We start from the raw sequence: 23,031 nt of genomic DNA, 5'->3' as shown, positions 1-23,031 counted from the left end.
TTTAGTTTACAAGCTATTTGGTAAAACTTTTTTTTTTAAAAAAAAAAACTTAGTGTTTCTTTCTACTTTCGATTATTCGTGTGTAAAACTAATTTAATTTCAATAGGAGTACAATAATGTAGATACATCAAGGATACATAAACGTTCGGATAATCATTTTAGGGTTGAAATTATGCAGTAAGTTTTGTTTGAAAAAACTTGATGTTTTTCGAAAAAACTTAGTGTTTTTTTCATACTTTGACCAACGATTAGTCGTGTGTCAAGACCTCAATATATAGAAACGATATTTTTTTTTATATATAGTCAATATATTTTTTGTATGAAAAAACTTAGTGTTTTTTTCCATACTTTGAGACGATTAGTCGTGTGTATTTTTATATTTATTTTTATAAAATAAAAAACCGTTGGTAGTCATTTATATAAAATCCATTGGTTTTTATTAAAATAAATCGTGTTATTTTTTAATCAAGACATAACTTTATTTTGAATATAAATCTAATTCTAAAAAAAATATAAGGTGAAAAAACTAGTTGTAAAGTGGTCAAACTTTAGATGGTCATAACTCGTTTTTAAAAACCATTCACACTCCCGTTATCCTATGTAGGGAACCTTTTTGCATTATCAGATTAACATTTGAGACCATTCATTTGCAATATAACACTTTAGTTTCGCAAATTTTTTTCTTGTTCAAAAAAAAATTTTTTTTGGATGGAATTTTTTTTTGTTCTAATTAATTCTAGTTGTGATTATAGCAGCAAATACACGTATGCAATGATTTTTTGTTCTATGAGTTTCTTTAACGCCACTTGATCCTTGTATGCAATTATAGAAATTAATAGAGAACATCCTAAGTTTCATATTTTTTTTTTATAATGTTGGCTTTAAGATTAATTTTTATGAAGAAATATGAAAAATCATTGACAAATTATATTATCGACCTCAATTTATTTAAAAGTGAAGCATAATAATAGCAGATAGTTGTATTCCATCGCCCAACAGTCATTATTAGTGAATTTTTTTTTTTCCTCCCACTCACTTTTAAGAAATTAATTTTCTCAAAGAAAATATTTTTTAAAATTTTGGACTAACCAAACATAAAAATTGGAGAAATTGTCTTCCTCCGTACCAAACACACCCATAGTCCCTTTTGGTTTTCCTAGTTTGGTCCACCAACCGAAACATCGCGCCATGATGGCACCATTCAACGGCATGACAATATATTACACGGGTTATCGAGGGTGTGAAAAATAAAATAAAATTTATACCATATCAATTTTTCTGTTATTTCATTTTGTAAAATCAAAATTAGACTTTCGAAACCGTCTCATCATCTCGGTTTTTCTTCGGTATGTGCAAATTTTAGTTTTTTTTTTAAAAGAACATCATGCTAGATTCACTAGTAAAATGCAAAACGATATCGCGATTTTTTTTTTTGGCAAAAATCGAGACATTTTTACTATTTAAAAGGTGATGAATCAAGAAAATATGGAAGACGACAAGAATAAAGATTGATCACGTTATTTTATGGTAGTGTAAAAAAATATTTAAGCAAAAACAAAAAGTATAAATTAGATCGTACGAGGGGACAAAAACCAATCAAGATGAGACTCAAGAATTGAGTCTACTAAAATTAATTATCCAAAATATGAGAAATTTTAAATCATACGGGAGGAAATATATCTATTACTTTGTCCAGATCGTTGGAATGAGTGGCAGAATCTGGATTTCTAAAATGGGTTCACCAGTAAAAAAAAAGAAGGAAAAATGTATTAATCATTGATCTCCAGACATCTAAGTAAATAACAAACGTTCCAAATCTAATCATTTTTTTAAATAAATTAATATTATATATATATTTTTTAAAAAAATATACATAAAATACCTAATTTTTATGGAGAGACCATGTATTCACGTGACCCAAAATTAGTGCATAAAATCGCCCCTGCTTGTAGTTTACAAGCTAGTTACTACTCGAGATGGTAAAACTAATTTAATTTCAATAGGAGTAGTATAATAGATTTCAGAGTTGAAACTTTAGGTGTTAATTATGTTGCCGGCTTGTAGTTGTTTTCATCATCCCGAACCTAAGGCGAAAATTTTATATATAGAATATATTTTACAGATATAAACTTATTCGGTACGATTCGGTATTTTTTCTGTTTATTTTTATAAAATTAAAAACCGGTCATAAATTTATATAAAATCCGTCGGTTTTGTTAAAATAAATCTCTGAAATCGATTCGATACAGTACGGTTCGATCAGTTAAGTCGATTTTTAAAAACCATTCACACTCCCGTTATCCTATGTAGGGAACCTTTTTGCATTATCAGATTAACATTTGAGACCATTCATTTGCAATATATCACTTTATTTATTTTCAATTGGATGGAATTTTTTTTGTTCTAATTAATTCTAGTTGTGATTATAGCAGCAAATACACGTAGGCAATGATTTTTTGTTCTATGAGTTTCTTTAACGCCACTTGATCCTTTTATGCAATTATAGAAATTAATAGAGAACATCCTAAGTTTCATATTCATTGTTATAATGTTGGCTTTAAGATTAATTTTTATGAAGAAAGATAATCATTGACAAATTATATTGTCGACCTCAATTTATTTAAAAGTGAAGCATAATAATAGCAGTAGTTGTATTCCATCGCCCAACAGTCAACACAAAAGTTAGAAGGGTCATTTGCCCGATTATCCTTCAAAAGGCACTGGTCTTTAATTTTTGCTCCTCAAATTGGTGGTCTTTAATTTTTGTCCTTTGTCCGGGTTAAAGGTTTAAATGTGTAATTCCTTAATGTTGTACTTTCATAAAGTTAGCGAAATTTAAAGTTAGGCCTCGGGCGAGTTTTTTTTTAATTTTTTTTTTTTTTAATTGCGCGTGGTTCGAACTTTAACCTATATGTTATAGGGCGACAAAAATTTAAACATTTCAAATAAAAATTAAAGCCGAGTGGCTTTGAATGACAATCCGCACAAAAAAATGAAGTGAAAACATGTCCAATTGTGAGTCCAGCCCAAAGCAAGTCCAAACCCAAATCTAATCAGGACGGATCTGCAAAGTCCAGCCCAATCCTAAATAGAATAGGAGAGCAATTTTCCTTTATTATACTATATTCTCGATTGGACCAGCAAATTCCTACTTGTTTTCTTCTTGGTCGGTTCAAGTTCCAGATTCTGTAAACCTGTCTTGCAGAGCACTCAAACTTTGTCCTTCAATGGTGCTCATCTACATATACACCTCATCAATTCCCTTAAACTCAGCATAGTAATCTCTCTATATTCTTGCTGTACAAAGATAAGTCGCCAAGATGATGATCAGAATCAGAAGCAGAGATGGATTAGAACGAGTCAGAATCGACAATCCCCAGGCCACAATTTCCCAACTCAAATCCCAAATCGAATCCCAGCTTCGTGTTCCACTTCAATCCCAAACCCTATCTACAAATCAAAACCTCTTACTCGCCAAAACCCCTGATGATTGGTCTCGTTTCACCGATATGGCTAACCCTAATTCCCCGATTTCAACCCTAAACCTCACCCACGGTTCCATGGTTTATCTCGCTTACGAAGGTGAACGAACCGTTCCCGGTCCAGCTGTCAACCCGGCCGGTTCATTCGGTAAAAAGATGACCATGGATGACCTAATTGCCAAACAAATGCGAGTTACAAGACAAGAAAACCCTCACTGTGAGCTCGTTTCATTCGATCGCGATGCTGCGAACGCCTTTCAGCATTATGTTAATGAGACATTAGCCTTTGCTGTGAAACGGGCCGGGTTTATGTATGGTACGGTTTCACCCGAGGGGAAAGTCCAAGTGGATTTTATTTACGAGCCGCCACAGCAAGGGACTGAGGAAAGCTTGTTGCTTTTTCGCGATCCTGAAGAGGAGAAATATGTGGATGCAATAGCTATTGGATTAGGGATGAGGAAAGTTGGGTTTATATTTACACAGACAATTAGTCAGGATAAGAAGGATTACACAATGTCCACCGTGGAAGTTCTACAGGCGGCTGAGTTACACGCGGAGGGCGATTTGAAGGAGTGGGTGACGGCTATAGTTAAGCTTGAAGTGAATGAGGATGGCGCTGCGGATGTACATTTTGAGGCTTTTCAGATGAGTGATATGTGTATTAGATTGTTTAAGGAAGGGTGGTTTGAGACAGAGGTTAATAAGGATGAGGTTGATCCAAAGCTTTCTAAGATGAAGAAAGACGTGGTGTTAGGAGTAAAGGACACCAAAGAAGTTGATAACGACTTTTTCTTGGTTGTTGTCAAGATTGCTGATCACCAGGTGCGTTGTGTTTTTTTGCTTATTTTTTCTTTGTATTGTGTGCTGCTTATTGTGTTCATTAGTTGCTCGAACTTGATTATGAATTACGCTTGTTTGTTTTCCTTAAATTGCATAAAGTGAGTAACTTTATATCATACTATGAGGAGAAAAATGAAGGCAGTGACAAACAGAACTGAACAGAAGAGAATACTACACTGCTGATAAGAATTAGCAGTAGAAACGTCTAATTATGAGGTAAAGGTGTCTTTTTTAATCGGTCTTTCGTCGGAACTACTGAGGATAGTGAAACCTTACTATGGCATTGAAACACATGCTTAATTTAAGTAACTGTATGCTTTAGTTGATTTTATAGCAGATAGGCTGTTGGTTAAAGCCCCTAAGTAGGTATCTGTTGTCATATGCCTTCACCCAACATTTAGAGTCTGTTTTACCTACTAACTTATGGTTTCTTGTGTGGTTTGATAACATCTTAAAAAGTCGGAAGATCTCTGTGATATCAGAAGGGTCGTGAAGCTCGATTGACCTAATCACTTTCCTCATCTTTTAGATCATCTAATCATCCTTTTTTGTTCACTTCCTAAAGCTGCTACTTTTTTAAAGATTTTTGGGCAATGTAGTCTGCTTTTCTTTCTTTTTTCTTTCAGTAGGGGATGTAGCATGTTTCATTATATCCGGTTGCGGACCTAGGATATATATATCAAGGGGTGTCAAAATAGATATGTTGCTACACAGGTTCGAACACACAACCTTAGGCAACTTTTGCAACCCCTTAACCACTGCGCTAAACCATCAACTCCGCCCCTGATTATATCTTTTGTCTCTTTTTTGCTCTTTCAGCTTGTCATCTTTCTTTTAGCTGTAGTTGTGACACCTGATGAGAGAACTCTGCGCTGTTTTCTTTTTTCCACTTTTAGGCGTCACATGAAGCATGGTTTGCAGACATGAACACATCTATCTATGCTCATTTTTATAAGGTCAAGAGAACATCGCTAGGGATAGTTTCAGTGTGTGGAATTAGGGAAAACTTAGCCTGAGGTCATTGGACTGTCCAATGTTTACGCTTGAGCATGATTGACCTGGAAATATTTAGGCTACAACTTTGACTACATTATAAAATTACCAAAATTGAGAATCAGTCCATCTACACTTCTGTGAAAGTATTACTGTTAGAATCAACCAGCATGTTTCCATTAAGGAGAAAATACTTTTACTTGATTAAAAAAAAAAAAAAATGTTTGCATTAAGGAGTTCTTCTTCGACTTCATTAGAAAATTTCCACGGAACAATAGGATCGAATCTTTCCATTAAGGAGTTATTCCACATTCTTCTTCATTCAGTTTTTCTTCAATAATTGTAACCCCTCTCGCTTGATGTTGATCATGTGATAAATAAGATACAGCAGTGTGTTAGCTGTTGTTGCTATTGATTGTGGTCCTGACAGGTTGGATATATTTTCAAGTGAGAAGTACTTAGTAAAATTACTTTATTTCATCAAAAAGAAGTTGTCTTTCTCAGGAAAAGCAAGAACATATTAATGAAATCTCTGAAGCTTTAATATTTCAATCATAAAGGCAATGCTCTCAAATCTAGTTTTCTCAATCCTTTGAATTTGATCCATATGTAGGGACCTAAAGTATTTGATTAAGCAAAGTGCACGGCAAACGTTGTTTTCGAATGCCTGCCTAGGACACCATGGCAAGTGGCTTGACAATAAGGCTTTGGATAGAGAATACACTATATTATAGTATACTTGAAGTGTGGTAGTACATTCTCAACATGAAACTTGCAAATTTAGTGTATTCCAAACTGTAATTCAAGATGATCCAAAATCTCCCTCCTCTGTTTGTTCAGATGACCTCTTATTAATTGCGTTTGAATCATTCGGTTTGGTGGGGTTTAATGCTTTTTGTTGCGTGATCTTCAGTTGTTATTAGGCTATAGTGAGGAAAATAGTCATGTTGCTTTATCTCTGATATAGTTGGTGATCTATGATAAAATTTAATAGCTTGTGGTGTAATGTGCCTCTTAACTTGAGTCAAATATTTAAGAATCATGTGGTAGCTGTCTCTGACTAACATCAAATCAAATACTTTCTGATTAGGTAGGATGAAGCAATGGTACTAGGTGGTGTTCCTTTCATTTCTGTTTTCTCTCTTGAAGCCAAAAAATCAAAAGAATCCCTAGGATGTGACATTCATTTTTGATGATTATCAGTTGAATCTCTAAGCCTGCCTTTACTATAGGGCAGCTTTACCACTTTACCAGTTTTTAAAATATAGGATTTGGGGAAGTTCTCAGTTCTGATGTATATTAAAGTAAAACTAGAGCCTATTATTGGCTATAAATTCTGCCAGTGGCTATAACCAATGAAAATTGAGTCTCCATAGGTGAAAGGGATGCAAAAAGTGACAAACAGAACTGAACAGAAGAGAATACTACACTGCTGATAAGAATTAGCAGTAAAAACGTCTAATTATGAGGTAAAGGCGTCTTTTTTAATCGGTCTTTCGTTGGAACTACTGAGGATAGTGAAACCTTACTATGGCATTGAAACGCATGCTTAATTTAAGTAACTGTATGCTTTAGTTGATTTTTATAGCAGATAGGTTGTTGGTTAAAGCCCCTAAGTAGATATCTGTTGTCATATGCCTTCACCCAACATTTAGAGTCTGTTAGGCTACCTACTAACTTATGGTTTCTTGTGTGGTTTGATAACATCTTAAAAAGTCGGAAGATCTCTGTGATATCAGAAGGGTCGTGAAGCTCGATTGACCTAATCACTTTCCTCATCTTTTAGATCATCTAATCATCCTTTTTTGTGGTTCACTTCCTAAAGCTGCTACCTTTTTAAAGATTTTTGGGCAATGTAGTCTGCTTTTCTTTCTTTTTTCTTTCAGTAGGTGATGTAGCATGTTTCATTATATCCGGTTGCGGACCTAGGATATATATCAAGTGGTGTCAAAATAGATATGTTGCTACACAGGTTCGAACACACAACCTTAGGCAACTTTTGCAACCCCTTAACCACTGCGCTAAACCATCAACTCCGCCCCTGATTATATCTTTTGTCTCTTTTTTGCTCTTTCAGCTTGTCATCTTTCTTTTAGCTGTAGTTGTGACACCTGATGAGAGAACTCTGCGTTGTTTTCTTTTTTCCACTTTTAGGCGTCACATGAAGCATGGTTTGCAGACATGAACACATCTATCTATGCTCATTTTTATAAGGTCAAGAGAACATCGCTAGGGATAGTTTCAAGTGTGGAATTAGGGAAAACTTAGCCTGAGGTCATTGGACTGTCCAATGTTTACGCTTGAGCATGATTGACCTGGAAATATTTAGGCTACAACTTTGACTACATTATAAAATTACCAAACTTGAGAATCAGTCCATCTACACTTCTGTGAAAGTATTACTGTTAGAATCAACTCGTATGTTTCCATTAAGGAGAAAATACTTTTACTTGATTAAAAAAAAAAAAAATGTTTGCATTAAGGAGTTCTTCTTCGACTTCATTAGAAAATTTCCACGGAACAATAGCATCGAATCTTTCCATTAAGGAGTTATTCCACATTCTTCTTCATTCAGTTTTTCTTCAATAATTGTAACCCCTCTCACTTGATGTTGATCATGTGATAAATAAGATACAGCAGTGTGTTAGCTGTTGTTGCTATTGATTGTGGTCCTGACAGGTTGGATATATTTTCAAGTGAGAAGTACTTAGTAAAATTACTTTATTTCATCAAAAAGAAGTTGTCTTTCTCAGGAAAAGCAAGAACATATTAATGAAATCTCTGAAGCTTTAATATTTCAATCATAAAGGCAATGCTCTCAAATCTAGTTTTCTCAATCCTTTGAATTTGATCTATATGTAGGGACCTAAAGTATTTGATTAAGCAAAGTGCACGGCAAACGTTGTTTTCCGAATGCCTGCCTAGGACACCATGGCAAGTGGCTTGACAATAAGGCTTTGGATAGAGAATACACTATATTATAGTATACTTGCCGTGAAGTGTGGTAGTACATTCTCAACATGAAACTTGCAAATTTAGTGTATTCCAAACTGTAATTCAAGATGATCCAAAATCTCCTCCTCTGTTTGTTCAGATGACCTCTTATTAATTGCGTTTGAATCATTCGGTTTGGTGGGGTTTGAATGCTTTTTGTTGCGTGATCTTCAGTTGTTATTAGGCTATAGTGAGGAAAATAGTCATGTTGCTTTATCTTCTGATATAGTTGGTGATCTATGATAAAATTTAATAGCTTGTGAAAGCAACAATGTGCACTTAATTTGAGTCAAATATTTAAGAATCATGTGATAGCTGTCTCTGACTAACATCAAATCAAATACTTTCTGATTAGGTAGGATGAAGCAATGGTACTAGGTGGTGTTCCTTTCATTTCTGTTTTCTCTCTTGAAGCCAAAAAATCAAAAGAATCCCTAGGATGTGACATTCATTTTTGATGATTATCAGTTGAATCTCTAAGCCTGCCTTTACTATAGGGCAGCTTTACCACTTTACCAGTTTTTAAAATATAGGATTTGGGGGAAGTTCTCAGTTCTGATGTATATTAAAGTAAAACTAGAGCCTACTATTGGCTATAAATTCTGCCAGTGGCTATAACCAATGAAAATTGAGTCTCCATAGGTGAAAGGGATGCAAAAAGTGATGTCCTTGACAGTACAATGTGGATGCCTGTTATTATATCATTTTTCTTTACCTTTATTTTTTGATATATATTTTGCACATATATACTGTCATTGCGAATTGTTGGATGGATGTTTAAGTGGTTCCTTTGACCCCCTTCTGACTTTGTCTTATGCCCTTTTCTTTCTTACTAGTGGTATATATTTATTTGGAGCGCTTGTTCTTATTTGCTCTCATCTCATGTGAATTTTTATGAATGTGCAGGGTCCACTTTCTACAGCATTTCCCATTGAAAACAGGAATGTTCCAGTGAGCATGAAAGCATTGAAGGATCATTTCAATCGAACAAAGAGTCTTTCTTTTGTGAAGCGAATCTCCGATTTCCATCTGCTACTGCTGGTGGCCAAGTTTCTGGATATTAATGCAGATGTTCCTGCTTTGGCGGGATGCGTGCATACACAGTCAGCTGTCCCAGAAGGTTACCAGCTCCTTATAGAATCCATGGCTAGTGCCTCTTGAGCAGCAGTATCGCAGTTTAATTAGAAGAACAGTCATCAGGTACTGCAACAACAAAGCATCCAGTGGCATTCTCTGAGTCCTTATGCTTTCACTCTAGTGTGTGGTAGACATGTTTGCAGTGCAGAAATCCTATTGTTATATTGACCACCAATGTGTTTGGTTACTTTGGTTAAATTATAGTACTTGCTTTAATACAGGTGGTTGGAGTAAAATTCATGGGTTAGGGTTGTTTACGTTGTGACTCTCTTCTCATAGAGCAGTCTTCCTTGAGCATCGAGCCCATTATGTTTATTGCATGTTTTAGTGTCTGCTGGTATAATTCCTCGGTTCTTTTATTTCATCTTTTTATCATAAAGGTTCTAAAACTCTGGTTGCGGAAACCATTTATAATTCCATTTAAGGTTATTTATAAGTTGCAGTCTTTTGAAGCTCGCAGTTTGCTCAAGACTGGTCTCTCCTCTACATTATCATTGGCAACAGATCATTATCCTTCCAAGAAAACATTTGAAAATTAGACTAAGTACTCAACTTGAATGGTAAGTGCACAGATGATTATTCTTTTTTAAACACAAACGATCAATGCCTCGAGGATCATTCCCAATCCTCTTTTCTTTTATTAATAATCCATATATTTGTTCTCTTGTATAAAGACATGGAAGTGATAACTAGATGCATCCTGCGATAAATTTCTTTTTCACAAGCTTGATGCTTATTTTTCATTCTTCCCCAAATCCGGTTGGCGAATTATCCTATCTTTCACACGTATGTTGAGGCACAAACATAAATTGGTGTAGTCTATGAAACACACTGAAATAGAACGATGGCAGCTAATATGGTGCTTGTCATTATTGGAAAATTCAGAAAGAGATGCCATTTGGTCAGTTAGCCATTCAGAAGAGAGTATGTTGTATTCATGAGTACAAGTGGGTCTTAACATGATAAAACTTTTTCCAATTGGGAAGAGTACAATTTTGTATACTAGTATCTACTTCTAATTATAATGGGTAACTTGAAAAGAAAGTACATAACCTATTCAGATCAGTCAAAAAAGCTGTCCGTAAATAATTCTGAAACCGTCACTACATAAGTTAAATCTGAAAACAATAACTAAAAGGCTTGTGAAGCAGAGTCATCTCTGCCTTTGCCACTCTTCTTGGGTAACAAAGTCTGGTGAATGTTGGGCAAAACACCACCATCTGCAATGGTCACATCACCTAGAAGCTTGCTCAACTCCTCGTCATTCCTCACTGCAAGTTGGATGTGTCTTGGTACTATCCTATTCTTCTTATTGTCTCTTGCTGCATTCCCTGCAAGCTCCAAAACCTGCACATTACAATCATATAAAAGAAAAGGATTAAGTTTCCATTATCAATGTAATAACATGATCGTTACCCCAGTATCTTTTTCATTTCATTGTTTCCAGGGATTTTGTCTTAATGGGTTATGGAGTTTATGTTTGTCATAGAAGAACTATTTTTCTTATAAATCAGATGACTGGATTGTGTAAATAACTTTAGTTCATAGAACTTTGAAGTCAGAGAGAAAAAGATACAACAACATACCCAGTGAAATCCATTTCAGACCTTACCTCTACCTCAGAAGTCAAAGAGAAGAAGTCAAAGAGAAAAAGAATGCTTGCGTGCAATGATTAAACACGTTTCGGTTCTCACAGTTTAGGTACAGAACAACAGAAATTTGTATTTTTGAACAACCTATCAATCAATCCCACTTCCAGTTTGAAATAATTGGATTTGACGAAATGAATCTCATATATCTATTCGGATCCTTTTTAGATGTGAAATATGCGATGTAGAATATATTGTTTTGAGTGAACATTGATCCATATGGATGGGAGATTAGTTACCTCAGCGGCTAAATATTCGAGAACAGCGGCGAGATAGACAGGGGCACCCGCGCCAACACGTTCTGCATATTTGCCCGCTTTCAGAAAACGAGCAATTCTGCCAACGGGGAATTGGAGGCCTGCCTTCTGAGATCTGGATGTCGATTTGGAGGACTTTGGTTTGCCTCTTCCTCCCTTTGTTGAGCCTGCGGAACTCATTGGATTTGTTTACTGCTTATGGAAATGAGAATTTTGAATTGTATCAAACTGTCAAGCAAGTTTATGAGAATGTGAAAACATGGATCACCACGAGGATTTGCCTTATATACGCTTTCTGAATGGTGGGTTTGTCATAATTTGCTTCTTCTCCTTGGTTGATAGAGGATGATATGGATTGTTAGTGAGGCAGATGAAAAGAACCCCGTGACCAAAAAAAGAATGGGAAAAAAGAGAGCAAAACACGATGTGTTTGTTAGAAAAATAAGGTGCATTCGACTCGATAAATTAATTACTGCTACTTGTATTTCAGACCACCTTTTTGGATGTTGTAGCCCAAACTGTACTATCCATAGGATAGTCTAAGGTGCCGTTTGGCCATAAATACCAAAAAATATTTCACTTTTTTTTTGAAATTTTGGAGTTGAAGTTGTGTTTGGCCATAGTTTTTTAAACTATAGTTTTTGGTGAAATATAGTGTAAAAAAGTGAAAAAGGTGAAAAAAAATTTGAAAAACAAACTTTTCTTGTTTTTGGTATTCCGGAATATAACTCCGGAAAAAAGTGAATAATTTTTATGGCCAAATGCTAAAAGGCAAAAAAGTGAAAAAAAATTCCGGAAAAAAGTAAATAATTTTTATAGCCAAACGCCCACTAAAAGACAGGAAATTCTGATTCTAATGTGTCAATTGACGAATGCAAGAGATGGGGGTAAAAGTTAATTTTTCTTTTTTGACAAGGAGACGGGGGAGAAGTGAAATAGACTGATCTATCTCAACAATAACCCTATGACAATTGTTGGGAGTACTTGGAACTTTCCCTCTTATATATACTGGAGTTTTCCTAGTTTACTCTAAAACAAGCGAGTTGTAATCATGCTTTGCATTGAAGATGCTCAAATTTGAATATTAAGTCTCATCTTGAGAATGTACAACATCTAACTCAATACAAGAGTGAAAAGATACATACTTAACCGCATAGAAAATTTACACCTAGCTAACAATTAGCCTTAGAAATTAACAATATAAGTGAAAATATCCATATCATTTGTTAAACACCAATGCAATAAGTTTTATCATAGAAAAGCATATAACTAATTCTGGTCCCCATTTTTCAGTTTACAACCCAGTATTCAACTAAATAAAAAGCAACCCATACATTCTTAGTTCATTTTATACACAGTGCAGAATTGATCTTCAATCAAACAAAACGTGCTGATCCAATTTTGTACATCAACATGAGATCTTTCTTTGTATCAAATAGCGGATTTTTTTTCTCTTCGATAGAATTAAAATGCCAAGGAAAATGTAAATGTGCAGCAAACCAAAATGAAACAAACGAACTTCTCATTCACATATAGGGCAATAAACAGAACAAAAAGCTATCCCAGAACCAGATACAATTACCAATTCACAAAAACCTACTACAACCTCCTAAGCCGTGGTCTAATTAAATAGAACACCTAAATCTAGAACTCCTGTGACTGGGATCCAGGTTCTGTTTTCCCCTTTGCATTCTTCTTAGGAAGCAAATTTGAATGAATGTTGGGAAGAACTCCACCATTAGCAATCGTCACCGACCCCAACAACTTGCTAAGTTCTTCATCATTCCTCACAGCAAGTTGTATATGCCTCGGAACAATCCTATTCTTCTTGTTATCTCTCGCGGCATTCCCAGCAAGCTCTAGCACCTATAAATTTCCACAATCAAAATCACATCAGCCAAACCAAAATAGGTAGTAATAATTAACCGAAAAGCAAAAAAAAAAAAAAAAAAAAAAAAAAAAGTACCTCGGCAGCAAGATATTCGAGAACTGCAGAGAGATAGATGGGTGAACCAGATCCAAGACGTTGAGCATATCGACCTTTTTTCAGATACCTAGCAATACGACCAACAGGGAATTGAAGACCTGCTTTTTGAGATCTGGACACTGATTTTTTTGAACCTTTAGCCTTTCCTCTACCCCCAACTGATTTTGTTTCTGCTGTAGAACTCATGTTTTTGAAATTTTGATTGGAAATGAACAAAGACTGATTTCCCGCTATGCTGATGAAGTATAATTTGGTGTATGGTGTTTATATAGTGACGGGGTGAGTAGAATTACTAATCCATTACGGCTTCACGCGGATCGCCAACGTGGACATCTACAACTGTGATTTTAAGGCCACGTGTTGTTATTTCATTGGCTATTTAATTTCACTTGGATCGCCAATCCGTTAATTCAACTTTGCAGAAATTGGCTCCATTTTAGTTTTGCCGCTTAATATTTTGTTTTGTTTGTTTTTTCCTTTGATTGCCGCCGAATTATCATTGCTTTAGAATTTGAATTTTGAGCTTACATTTTATGACAGTAGAAGTAGATTATACGACCAAAAAATATAGAGATTTATTAATATATGTGTAGGTATATAAACTTCGAGTCGAAAGTAAATAATGAATTAAAAAATACCAGCGAAGGTCACATATGTCATGTTTTTATTCACAAGTTGGCCATGAATAGAAACTACGAATTTTTGTTACTTTTAATGTAGTAGAGCTTGGTTATAGTATGCAATAAAAAGGCATTATGTGTTTTCATTTTTTACTAAAAAAATATGTGTTTCAGCCTAAAAGTATTTACAAATCAATACGTGAAGGTTTTATGATAAATTCTACAACAATAAAAATAAAAAAGTCAGTTCAAGTCGTGACAACCACATTACTACTTTATATAAGCACGGATGAAAACATTTTGTCGTCCTCACATTCATGTTTGTCCTATTGAGCTCTTACACGTGGCACATGTTGCCCTCATTCCTTTTCCTCATACAATTTTCACTTTGGCCTTTGTAATGGTGCATTGTTTGACACTAAAGCAATAATTTGTGGATTTCTTCCTATTCCTTACTCCCTCCGATTAATAATAAGTGGTCGCTTTAACTTTTTTGTTTTGGTTCAAAATAAGTGCTTACTTACATAATTAAGAAGAAATTAATTATTACAAATTTGCCTCTATTTAGATAAGTGAATTTGTAATCAAGAAACTATATTAGTTAGGTCTTTAATTAAGAATAGTTTAGTCAAAATATCTAAAAAAATACAAAGAGTTAGTATTTTCTTAAGGAGTGTGCTAACGCTTTTATTGTGAACCGGAGGAAGTATTAAATCACTCTTTTTTTTTTTTTTACTTGCCCCTTATATTAAAAAAGTAATAATTTTTTTTTCATTTATTTATTTTATCAAATTAAGATAGATTTATTGATTTTTGGTATATTATAGACCACTAATTTCTCGATGTGTCTTTACTTTATACATTTTTTTTAAGACAAGCAAAACCTACTCTTTTATGGGTTAAAATAAAATAAAAAATTATTGGTCCAAAGTACTCTGAAATCACTATCTTGTACATGACGTATAAATTTACAAAAAAAAAAAACATATATTTCAATTATTATTTTGGATGTCAAAATTATCTTCAATTTTTTATGATTGTATGATGTCATATTTTATTCGTGTTGAATCAGTATGACTCTCATGTAATTGCTTCTGTTGTCCTAACTTAATTATCTAAACTGCATAAAAGATTTTGTGAATAATTTTGTTGATCGCCTTTGATATTACTAATTCTAAAAGTAAAAGTAATTAACTGTTATCATATAGCGTTGAAAATGAAGGTAGTATTATCAATCAAGATGGATTATTATTATTATTATTTGAAAATTTATTGTTTGGTTAACCAAGAATTAAATTAATTAATATCCAGGTTCATTTTAACAAATTTATTTTCACTTAATTTTGTTTAAAACTAAGCTTATGTTTTTCAATTTATGATCCTCACCGAGTCGTAATTATTTCACATAGTTTAAATCATAAAGTAATATTGAATTTTGTATTCCTTTGTATTTGCTAATTCTCCTTCTAAACTTTATTCCTCACAAATATTTTTTCTTTAAAGAATATTCAATTATGTGACCAAGAAACTTTAATAATTACAAAGACTTATCAACAAGATATAACTAATGTACCATTATATTTCTTTAATTTAAATTATTATCTTTTTATCATGAGTTTGGGCCCGGGCTTAGGACGGGCCTCATGGAACTAGTTGAAGTCTAGAAGGTCGAATTTCCTATTATTCTGAGAACGTAAATTGAGGTCTAGGAGATCGAATTTCCTATTGTTCCTTGGTAGCTCAATGCTAGGCGGTCTTTTATTTTCACCTATACAACTTATTTTACATTTCACGACCTTTTAAGTACTAGTACTTCTTTCGTCTCATAATAAGTGTTTCCTTAGTCAAAAACATGCATATTAAGAAATCAATTATGCAATGTAAACTTTATGAAATTACACTATATAATAAAAATAAATTACTTTTTCCTCTTGGTTAGAGCATGTGTGACTAGTAATCCTTTTGATATTGGAAATCCAACAATACCAAGTTATTATGTGGTTTTTTCCAATCATCATTTAGATGTTACTCTAACTTGTCAATTTTTGCCTAAGAGTGGAGTTGGAAAAACTAGTCAATTTATGTCTTGGTTTCTTAAGGTGACACTTATTATGAGATAATTTTTTTTTGCTAAGGCGACACTTGTTATGGGACGGAGAAAGTAATTTGTTTTTTTTTTTTTTTTGGTAACCTTACCTTTCACCTCAGAAATAACCTTACCAATGCAAGCCTATACCAATACATGCAGTTGGGCCGCATAGTTATCTGCTGCTTGGTGGATTAAATGACTTGAGTTCAGTACAGGATATCCCAGTGTGAAAGCACGGATGGCAAGTTTTTTGCACTGCTCTTTAATATTTGACCACCATTTAAAATACAATTAAAAAATTACTACTTTTTAAAAATAAAATTAGGAAAAGAATTACCTAGCTAAAATATAAAAAAATTGCAGCATAGGATGATGGAGTTCGAAATTTTTATAAGTGATACTCCAGCAATCAAATTTATTTTGAATTTCAAACTCCAGGAAAGATTCATCGCGTCCCGAACCTTTATCTGTTCACTTTTATGGAATTTGAACCTTTAATATTTCATTTTTTTATAGAAGTATAGTCCATGAAATTACTCTATTATATTCTTAGGTATCATCCGTGAAATTCGCTGATTATAGTTCTCTATATTCTGGACTAAACTATTTCTAAAGAAATAAAAGAAATAAATTAAAGGTCATTCTTTTGTCTTTGTTTTCTTCAAAGGGCCATTTTGTTCTCATCGTCCAGTCTAGTTAGTATCCAAACGAGCCTCTTTTGATACAATGAATAGCTTGTGGCACTTCGAGGTATTTATGTGAATCCTTGGAACAGAATTATGCGGAAAAAAATGATTGACTTATCAAATTATCTATCAAGCCGTTAAAGAGATTCAACAAAGGACATAAACAAACTTGCAATCTAATTTACGTCATTTACAAGCATAAATTGGTTTTAGGAATTACATAGAGTGATCGCATAAACATTCTCAAACTTGCGCACACGTGAGAACTGGATCAACATTGATGAAAAAAGAAAAACTTCCAATACGACCAATCACCCATGAAAATCTTCTTTAGTTCAAAATGGTGCAATGTATTAACTCAGTAATTTTCAAATTTGTGCATGTGGAACTCCACAAATTAATTCTTAAGTTTGAAATGGTGCAAGCGAAACTCTAAGAAATTTTCTGAATAGTTCAAATTGAACACCATGAAAGCTCAGTAACATTGTCCTAGAGTCTAGAATGAGACATGAATTCAAGCTCCATTAAAAAAAATTGATGTTTGAACTGCAGGAGACTTTGTTGGAATTTATTTAGAAGTGATTAAATTTCAAAGCACCATTTTTGAAAGACAAAATATATTATGAAAAGGCGTTACTCATTCTTTAAAGGATGCACCTATTCATTGTGAAAAGGTGTCATCCAATCTTAAGGGTACATCCATTCATGAAGAGGTGTGATCACTTTCTATAAATATTATTCCATTGCTGCAGAAAATAATTAAATAGGAAATTCGGATCTTTAGAACCTTCTCACATAAGCTAACCTCCTCTCCATGTATGCATCCACATAAGCTTCCTACATGGCAAAAATAGTTGCACGTGGCGCCTAGGTGGCATGATAATGTGGCGGGTCATCACAAATAGCTATATGTTAAATAACGGTCCGAAAAGTAATATTTCTCATTTCTTCCCAGCCCAGTACATGACAGTCCTACTAACAGACTTAATTTATCATAATCTTCCTCCTTTATCCAAATTTGAGACATGTTATGCAAATGCAAAGCGTAAAGGCAGAGTTAGCAATAATTCGTACAGGATTTTTGTGGAATTGATGGATGATAGAGAAGTACAATCAATCAACTCTGGCAAACTGCATGGTGAAGAGTTTAGAAGAAAGAAGAATATGTGTATGTTCATGTTTGTGTCGTGAAGTATATTGTTTGGATGTGCTTTTAGCAGACGCGTGCTCTGTTTACCAAAGGCTAACCCCATTAACATTTTGGACATATATGCACTGTCCTTATATATCTCTTTTGGCTTTTCCAAAAGCTACAAATACCTTGTCTCTTTCAGATAAAAATTTATTAGTATCCGATGTTTATACTATTCTAATAAATTAATAACATGTATTTGTTAATAGAATATTAATAAATCATGATTAATTATACATATTTAATCGACAAGCTTGTACTTCTAAAGAATGAGGTGAATATAATATTTTATGTTTATGGGTTCTTAGAAAAATCTCAAATTACCATACGCTAATAATTATGTTCACAATCAACTATTATAAAAATTTAGTAGTATAACTACATATATAGAGTCAGTGCAAAAGCTACTGGCCATAATTAATTTTTTATTCAATCTGTCTATTTAAATAGGCAAGAGATGAGAGCTACAGCCTACGGGATACACAGGCAGATGCACACTTATTGTTCGCCTACAGAATAACAGTAACAATAATAATCGTATACAAACAAGTTAATTTGTAGATTTTATAAGAACGAGGTTGGATTCGTTCTTTTAACCAAAATAACTACTTGTGTATTAAATATCAATACAATGTAGTAACTAGTAACAAGATGATTTATAACGGCTTGTGTTCTTGCTTTAAGGCAATATTAAAATTTCAACACATTAAGAGCCTGTTTGGAAAGCCACCTGGTAATTGGAATTAGTGTAATTACTACCCTAGTAATTACACAGCCTAATAATTACACAGTATTGTAATTACGACGGCCTGTTTATTTGACATAATGTAATTACAGTGTAATTACAAGCGTGTTGTTTGGTTGCACAAGTGTAATTACAGAGTTAGTTTAATTTAAAAATAAATTTTCATTATAAAAAATTAAAATTAATATTTAAAAAATATGTGCCTTTATAAATGATATTAAATTAGTTATCTAATAATACATTGTTTCTTGAAAATATGTTAATTAATAATCATACATTTGTAACTAATATTGTAAAAAATAATTGATATATAATTTCAAATTAATAATATTTAAATTTTAATTGATTATAAAACTTAAAAGCATACCTTTTTTGCGAGAACATTATGGGATTGGATGTTTGACAAAAAAGGGAATATTTATAAATATAATGCTATAACACTATTCAAATGTTTGATAATAATTCTATGTTGTAAGTGAAAAAATAAATAAATGCGAAGTGAAATAAGTCAATGAAAATCTTAAAGCAAATATTTTTAAAATCGAAAATATAACCTAAATTCAAAATCCAAAAAATTTTTTTAACATAATTTCTTATGTCAAATTCCAACGTTAAACTAAGTGCGTTTAAATTTAGTCATATGAAAAATGCTAAAATAGTGTGGCCAAAAGACCTTATTGTTCTGGTAACATTGAATTGATTATAATCTTTTACAAGTGTTTATTTGGTTGTACAAAGTATTACTCGAGCCACCAAATTAGATCTAGTAAATATAATTCTTCTGAAAACATGGATTTGCAATGAATCTGATTGTAATTAATAACAAAGGTTGATTACCGTGCTTATTGAGCTATATAGTTACTATCGAAATAATAACTTGCTTCTAAATTCAGTAATTAGTTTAGGTTGGGAATATTAGTTTGTTTTTAGCACTATGATTCGTTTGAGTAGCCTACAATTGTTTGTTCATAAGAATGTCAAATCAGGATACGACCTATTACTAACTTAATCGCCCAAAATCACAAAAAAACTCATAAAACGAAAAAGCAAAAGGTCAACCCGAAAAAGAGTTTAGAGGAGAGATGTTAGACTTTTCTTTTACATTGATATTAGATTGATTAATTATTTTTTGTTTTCAATAAAACAAATTAACTAGACAAGTAGTTGATATAGAAATGACCATAAAGTCATAGTTTACTTAAATAAACTCAATTAACTATTAGGAAGACTTAGCTTAATTTTTTTAGATCATGAGAGCCAACTATTTATGACCACGCCGATTATGTCGAAGTAAAAAGTACTCATCCATCTTTAATTAGGTGTATCAGGTCATCGTATGAACTCGCATAGCCGCATTACTCTCGATGAGGGATTTCTTGCTGCGAATCAAATTTAATCGAATTCTTACGTGAAAAATCAAACAAAAAATATTGATGGAAACGACAAAATGACAAAAACAGTTGAAAGTGAAAGATGGAAAAACGAGGGGAAGAAAAGACTAATTTGGAGTAATTGCGCATTCGCTTGTTGTGTCAGCTGGTGTGGAAAGAAACCACTCTAATTTAATTACGTCTACTTTATTATTATTGGCATGTTAGACTATTAGTAGTCTACTGGAGAAAAAAACAAAAGAAACAAGGATTTGTTTTCCACTTGGTGGCAATGACCAAAACGGTACGACAAGCCAAACGTTGTTTTAGTTGCTGACCTAACGCACAAAACGCCAATTTTTCAACTGTTGGTCTCTTTTTTTTTTTTTTTTTTAAATTGTTTTTATTACACAGGGGTAAGGGAAGGGGAAACGGAGAAGGAGATTACAATGTGGGGATTGACCTCATTAATAGCGCGAGTTCGAGTGAAGCCAACCAATAGCCTCTTAGATCCCTACCCAACTGTTGGTCTCATTCTTCAATTCAAAGCTTTATAAAATTACTAGACGGCGTATGCCCGTGCGCAATACTTTGGATTATAATGTATTTATATGTATGTTGTTAAGTTTAGGTAGTGATAATATATATATTTTATATTGTTAATAAACATACATAAGTTTGCACTATTTTTATGCATACATACATACATATATATATATATATATATATATATATATATATTTATATATTAAAATAACATTATAATTTGTCCCGTATCTAAAACTTTACTATATTAGTGTTTGCTATGAATACAAAATTAGCAAAAATTTATTAATACTTTTTAAAAGAGAAGACTTGTTTAAAAGGAAACTATTTTCCTCTCTTTGAGATATAACAATAATATTTAAGCATCAGTTGATACTTTGAATTTTAATTTGATTAATTTAAAGGTGTAAAATATTCTATTGTTAATGTATGTAGATTGAATCTAAACAATACTTATTATTTTTTTAATCAAATTTTGATTTGGATAATTCTAATTCAAATTATTAAATTAATTTTACATGTTTAAAACGAAACAAAGTAGAAATTTGATTTTCTATTTAAATGAAGAACTACTATTTTTTAATTTTTGGTAAATATTCTTGGTTTAGCTCATTTTACTTGTCATGTTGTCTTTTGCATGATTTTTTAAGAAAACGTCAATTAGAATTATAATTTGACTAATTTACCTTATTAACTATTTGATCTCCATTTAATATTATTTTTTCTTTTATGACATTAATCTCTTTTCGCATTTATTAGAGTAAAAATAAAAATAAAAAAGTAATTAAATTAATGAAAATGAAAAAGTAATTAAATTCTATCTTATTTTAAAATATCAATATCTTAATTATATTTATTTAGTAAAGGCCAAATGCATAGGCAGCCCCTCAAAGTTGTCAGAAAATTTCGTTTTGGCACCTCAACTATGACTTGTTCCTATTAGACACTCCAACATCTATTAAAGTGGAATCCGCGACTTAAGTAGCACAAAAAATAAAAAGTTGAACCAAACTAGCGCAAAAAAAAAAAAAATACATTACTAGTATTCACGCACGAAATTCGTGCGTGAAAGGAAATGCCGCAAAAAATACAGTTTGCGCCTTTCACGCACGAATTCCGTGCGTGAACGGGGTGTTTTTTTTTTTTTTTTTTTTTTTGGCGTTGCCCTTTCCAATCACGTTTTTTTCCATACTTTGGGCAAAGATTAGTCATGTTTCAAAATCCCAAAATATCAATATTTTATATAAAACTTAATATCTTTTTTTGCGTACAATAATGTCGGCTCATTACATGAAGTCCACCTAAACGTTTGGATCGTCGTTTTAGGGGTTCTAAAGTGCCCGAAGCAAGTTTTGAAACTTGTAATATTTATAGGGTTTTGATTTAAGTGTTTTATTATATTTGAATGTACAAATTTAAATATTTGATTTAATATAATTCATCCAATACGAGAGGTTTATACTAATTAAAAAATAATTCATTCCATTTAATTACAATACTAATTCAAAGCAATACAATAATAAATTACAATAACAATACAATCTTCAAGTTCTAGAGGCTCTATTACTTCGAGACGTGCTTGTACTACCACGGCCTTGTTGCCCACACGAACGCTTGTCATGGCCATATTGCTTACATATAGAGCACTTGCGAGAGTAAGTTCTTTCACTAACATCCATTTGATTGGGTCTACGACTCCGTGAGTTAATGCCCAATTTTCTAATGTAATCCTTGTTAGCAACCATCGAAAACGGCTCGTTTGGCCAATAAGCTTCATTACCAAGTGGGTGAAATTGGCCGGAATATGCTCTAAGGTAACTGTGGACCTTGTATTCCCCCGCCACATAATTTGTTACCGTTTTTCTCATTCTCTCGAAGCACTTGACAGCATGAGAACACGGCATGTGGTACGTTTGCCACTTACCACAAGTGCGTGTTCTTGTTGCCTCGTAAACGGTATGCACGTTTCCTTACCGTTGTAATAACCCGTCCTAACTTTATACACGTGTTGAATTGGGTCATACTCGGTCATTTGGTGACGCTCACATTTTTGCCTATAATGCTCCATAGTTTTGAAGGGCTTTGGCATCCGTATCCGCCGTCGGCTAATATCGCTACGGCACGCCTTGTCCTAACAACAAATCGCTCCACCACCTGTTTAAAAGTCATTCTCGCCATTGCGGTGACGGTAGTCCTCGAGCGATTTCGACAAGCCATTGAAAGACTACGAAATGTTTGTTGTTGAGCATGCCCCATCTTTTTCCTCCATCGCGCATGAAGCGTCCGTTTTCAACATTGAGCTTCATCAACCAAATGTATCGGGTTCACTCACCGACTCCGATGAGATCCGTTTTTGCGACCCATTTTCGTTGTTGATGCTCATCGCATCCCCCACATCAATTTGTTTAGAGTGCCGTTGTGAAACGTTGATTGCAAATTTGCCT

At 33.2% G+C, this 23,031-nt stretch overlaps 3 protein-coding genes across 3 annotated transcripts; 1 reads left to right on the top strand and 2 right to left on the bottom strand.

Annotated features, from left to right (window-relative positions):
* Positions 1-3,146: 3,146 nt before the first annotated feature.
* LOC132053106 (NPL4-like protein 1) lies at positions 3,147-9,882 on the top strand. The gene is made up of 2 exons (XM_059444950.1): positions 3,147-4,304; positions 9,216-9,882. The coding sequence occupies exons 1-2, from the start codon at positions 3,321-3,323 to the stop codon at positions 9,468-9,470; spliced, it is 1,239 nt and encodes a 412-aa protein (XP_059300933.1). The 5' UTR covers positions 3,147-3,320; the 3' UTR covers positions 9,471-9,882.
* Positions 9,883-10,375: 493 nt separating this feature from the next.
* On the bottom strand, positions 10,376-11,921 carry LOC132053105 (histone H2AX-like). The gene is made up of 2 exons (XM_059444949.1): positions 11,335-11,921; positions 10,376-10,793 (listed from the first exon to the last, which is right to left on the bottom strand). Exons 1-2 carry the CDS (start codon positions 11,530-11,532, stop codon positions 10,578-10,580), a joined length of 414 nt encoding a protein of 137 aa, XP_059300932.1. The 5' UTR covers positions 11,533-11,921; the 3' UTR covers positions 10,376-10,577.
* A 936-nt stretch (positions 11,922-12,857) lies between these two features.
* LOC132053104 (histone H2AX-like) lies at positions 12,858-13,591 on the bottom strand. Its single transcript, XM_059444947.1, has 2 exons — positions 13,319-13,591; positions 12,858-13,218 (listed from the first exon to the last, which is right to left on the bottom strand). Exons 1-2 carry the CDS (start codon positions 13,523-13,525, stop codon positions 12,997-12,999), a joined length of 429 nt encoding a protein of 142 aa, XP_059300930.1. The 5' UTR covers positions 13,526-13,591; the 3' UTR covers positions 12,858-12,996.
* Positions 13,592-23,031: the final 9,440 nt, after the last annotated feature.

The sequence above is a fragment of the Lycium ferocissimum genome, chromosome 4 (genome assembly GCF_029784015.1).
Source record: "Lycium ferocissimum isolate CSIRO_LF1 chromosome 4, AGI_CSIRO_Lferr_CH_V1, whole genome shotgun sequence".
NCBI lineage: Eukaryota > Viridiplantae > Streptophyta > Magnoliopsida > Solanales > Solanaceae > Lycium > Lycium ferocissimum.
Note: the sequence above shows the minus strand (reverse complement) of the source record. Positions and strands in the feature narration are given on the sequence as shown.